The sequence below is a fragment of the Austrofundulus limnaeus genome, unplaced genomic scaffold (assembly GCF_001266775.1).
Source record: "Austrofundulus limnaeus strain Quisiro unplaced genomic scaffold, Austrofundulus_limnaeus-1.0 Scaffold3, whole genome shotgun sequence".
Classification (NCBI taxonomy): domain Eukaryota; kingdom Metazoa; phylum Chordata; class Actinopteri; order Cyprinodontiformes; family Rivulidae; genus Austrofundulus; species Austrofundulus limnaeus.
In genome coordinates this window covers 2,874,139-2,875,820 of record NW_013952405.1, presented here as the reverse complement: position 1 = coordinate 2,875,820, position 1,682 = coordinate 2,874,139, and the positions used below count along the sequence as shown (strand labels likewise).

At 40.1% G+C, this 1,682-nt stretch overlaps 1 protein-coding gene across 1 annotated transcript in view; it reads left to right on the top strand.

Annotated features, from left to right (window-relative positions):
- Nucleotides 1-1,682, top strand: part of si:ch211-117c9.5 (sodium- and chloride-dependent creatine transporter 1) — an 18,709-nt gene that overhangs the window by 15,202 nt on the left and 1,825 nt on the right. The window contains exons 10-13 of the mRNA XM_014017395.1: nucleotides 240-380; nucleotides 600-702; nucleotides 776-876; nucleotides 959-1,129. Coding sequence (XP_013872849.1) covers nucleotides 240-380; nucleotides 600-702; nucleotides 776-876; nucleotides 959-1,129 — 516 coding nt within the window. The remainder of the gene's footprint in view (nucleotides 1-239; nucleotides 381-599; nucleotides 703-775; nucleotides 877-958; nucleotides 1,130-1,682) is intronic.

The window sequence follows — 1,682 nt, the reverse complement described above, 5'->3', positions numbered from 1 at the left end:
AAAGTACATATATACATCTAAAGTACATATATACATCTAAAGTATATTTATACATTATTGCATAGGGAAGCGGTTAGTCTTAGTCATTAAACAGATCCAGCATTTGCTGATTACTTTAGAAAGATTATTGAGCAATCAGCTAAAATAATCATGTGATCAGGTGGAAACAAAGAACTCAAGTTGTTTTTTTATTTGTATTCTGTTAAATATATATATTTCTATTTGTTGTTTTTGTACAGTTTGTAGGGGTGGAAGGCTTAATAACTGGAATCATGGACATGTTGCCCCCAAAATCTGCCCTGGGCTCTTTGCGACGGGAGGTGGTTGCTGCCATCTGCTGCATCATCTGCTTCTTTATTGACATGTCCATGGTCACTGAGGTACAGTGAGGCTCTTAGAAGTCGTTTGGTTGTGTTCTTCAAAAGTTTGACTTCAAGCATTTATTTGTAGAATGTGACCCTTATGGATTGACTGAAAGTTAAAGAGGCTTTGGTTCRTTAACACAGCAAAAAATCATTGTCAAAAATAACAGACACCTTGTGAAGCAGTAAGSTGTACATGTGTATGTTGATGCTGACTGCTGGTGTGCTTTCTGCCAGGGAGGGATGTATGTGTTCCAGCTGTTTGACTACTACTCTGCCAGTGGCATCACTCTGTTATGGCAGGCCTTCTGGGAGTGCGTCGTCGTTGCCTGGGTTTATGGTGAGCTAGTGTCTTGCAGTTGCAGCAAAGTCAATATGAAAAAATTACAACTTCCTTTTACCCCACCTGCCAGGCGCAGACCGTTTCATGGACGACGTRGCCCGTATGATCGGCTACCAGCCCCTCCCCTACATGAAGTGGTGCTGGTCCTACGTCACGCCTTTTGTCTGCGTGGTATGTGCGCCCCTCTTGCCTTATGACCACTGAGCTCTGCCTACGAGTGGCGAACTGACGATGCTCTCCTGTGTGCATTTAGGCAGTGTTTCTGTTCCACGTGGTGAACTACAAGCCCCTGACCTACAACACAGTGTATACCTACCCTGCGTGGGGCGAAGCACTCGGGTGGGCCCTGGCTCTTTCCTCCATGCTCTGCATTCCTGTAACTGTTCTTTACAAACTACTCCGTTGCAAAGGATCTCTCCGAGAGGTCAGTCGACTCAGTTTAGTTGTCACTATTGACATGATGCATTTTCTTCTGTACGTTGTTTCGGCACGGATCTCGTTCTGCAATTTTGTGCTGTTTCAACAATTCATTTATCAAGACTTTCAAATTAATTCCAGCTATGATTTTATGATTTTTGGTATTTCACCCATTTAGACTTATTGAGATGTTTAGCCTTTTTGGCCATTTTTGTCCTCATTGAAAATGAATGGATCTGTCTTCAAAATCCTGAAAATCCTTCAAAATTTATTAAACCTTTCCTGCACTTTTCTGCTTTTGTTCTAGTTCTGCTTAGTTTTAGCTCTTTTCTGCTCTTTTCAGCTATTCTGCTAATTTACTGTAAATGTTGTTGTGCTTCTATCAGCTTCTCTTTGCTATTGTTAGTTTAGTTTTAGTTTTGAGTTTAGTAGTTTATTCATTTAGATTAAAAACAAAAATTTCAATACAACAAAAAAGAACACAAATCTCATAAAATGAAAGGAAGCAGAAGAAGAAAAAGAATCTTATATCTGCCACTATATACAGTATACTGTATATA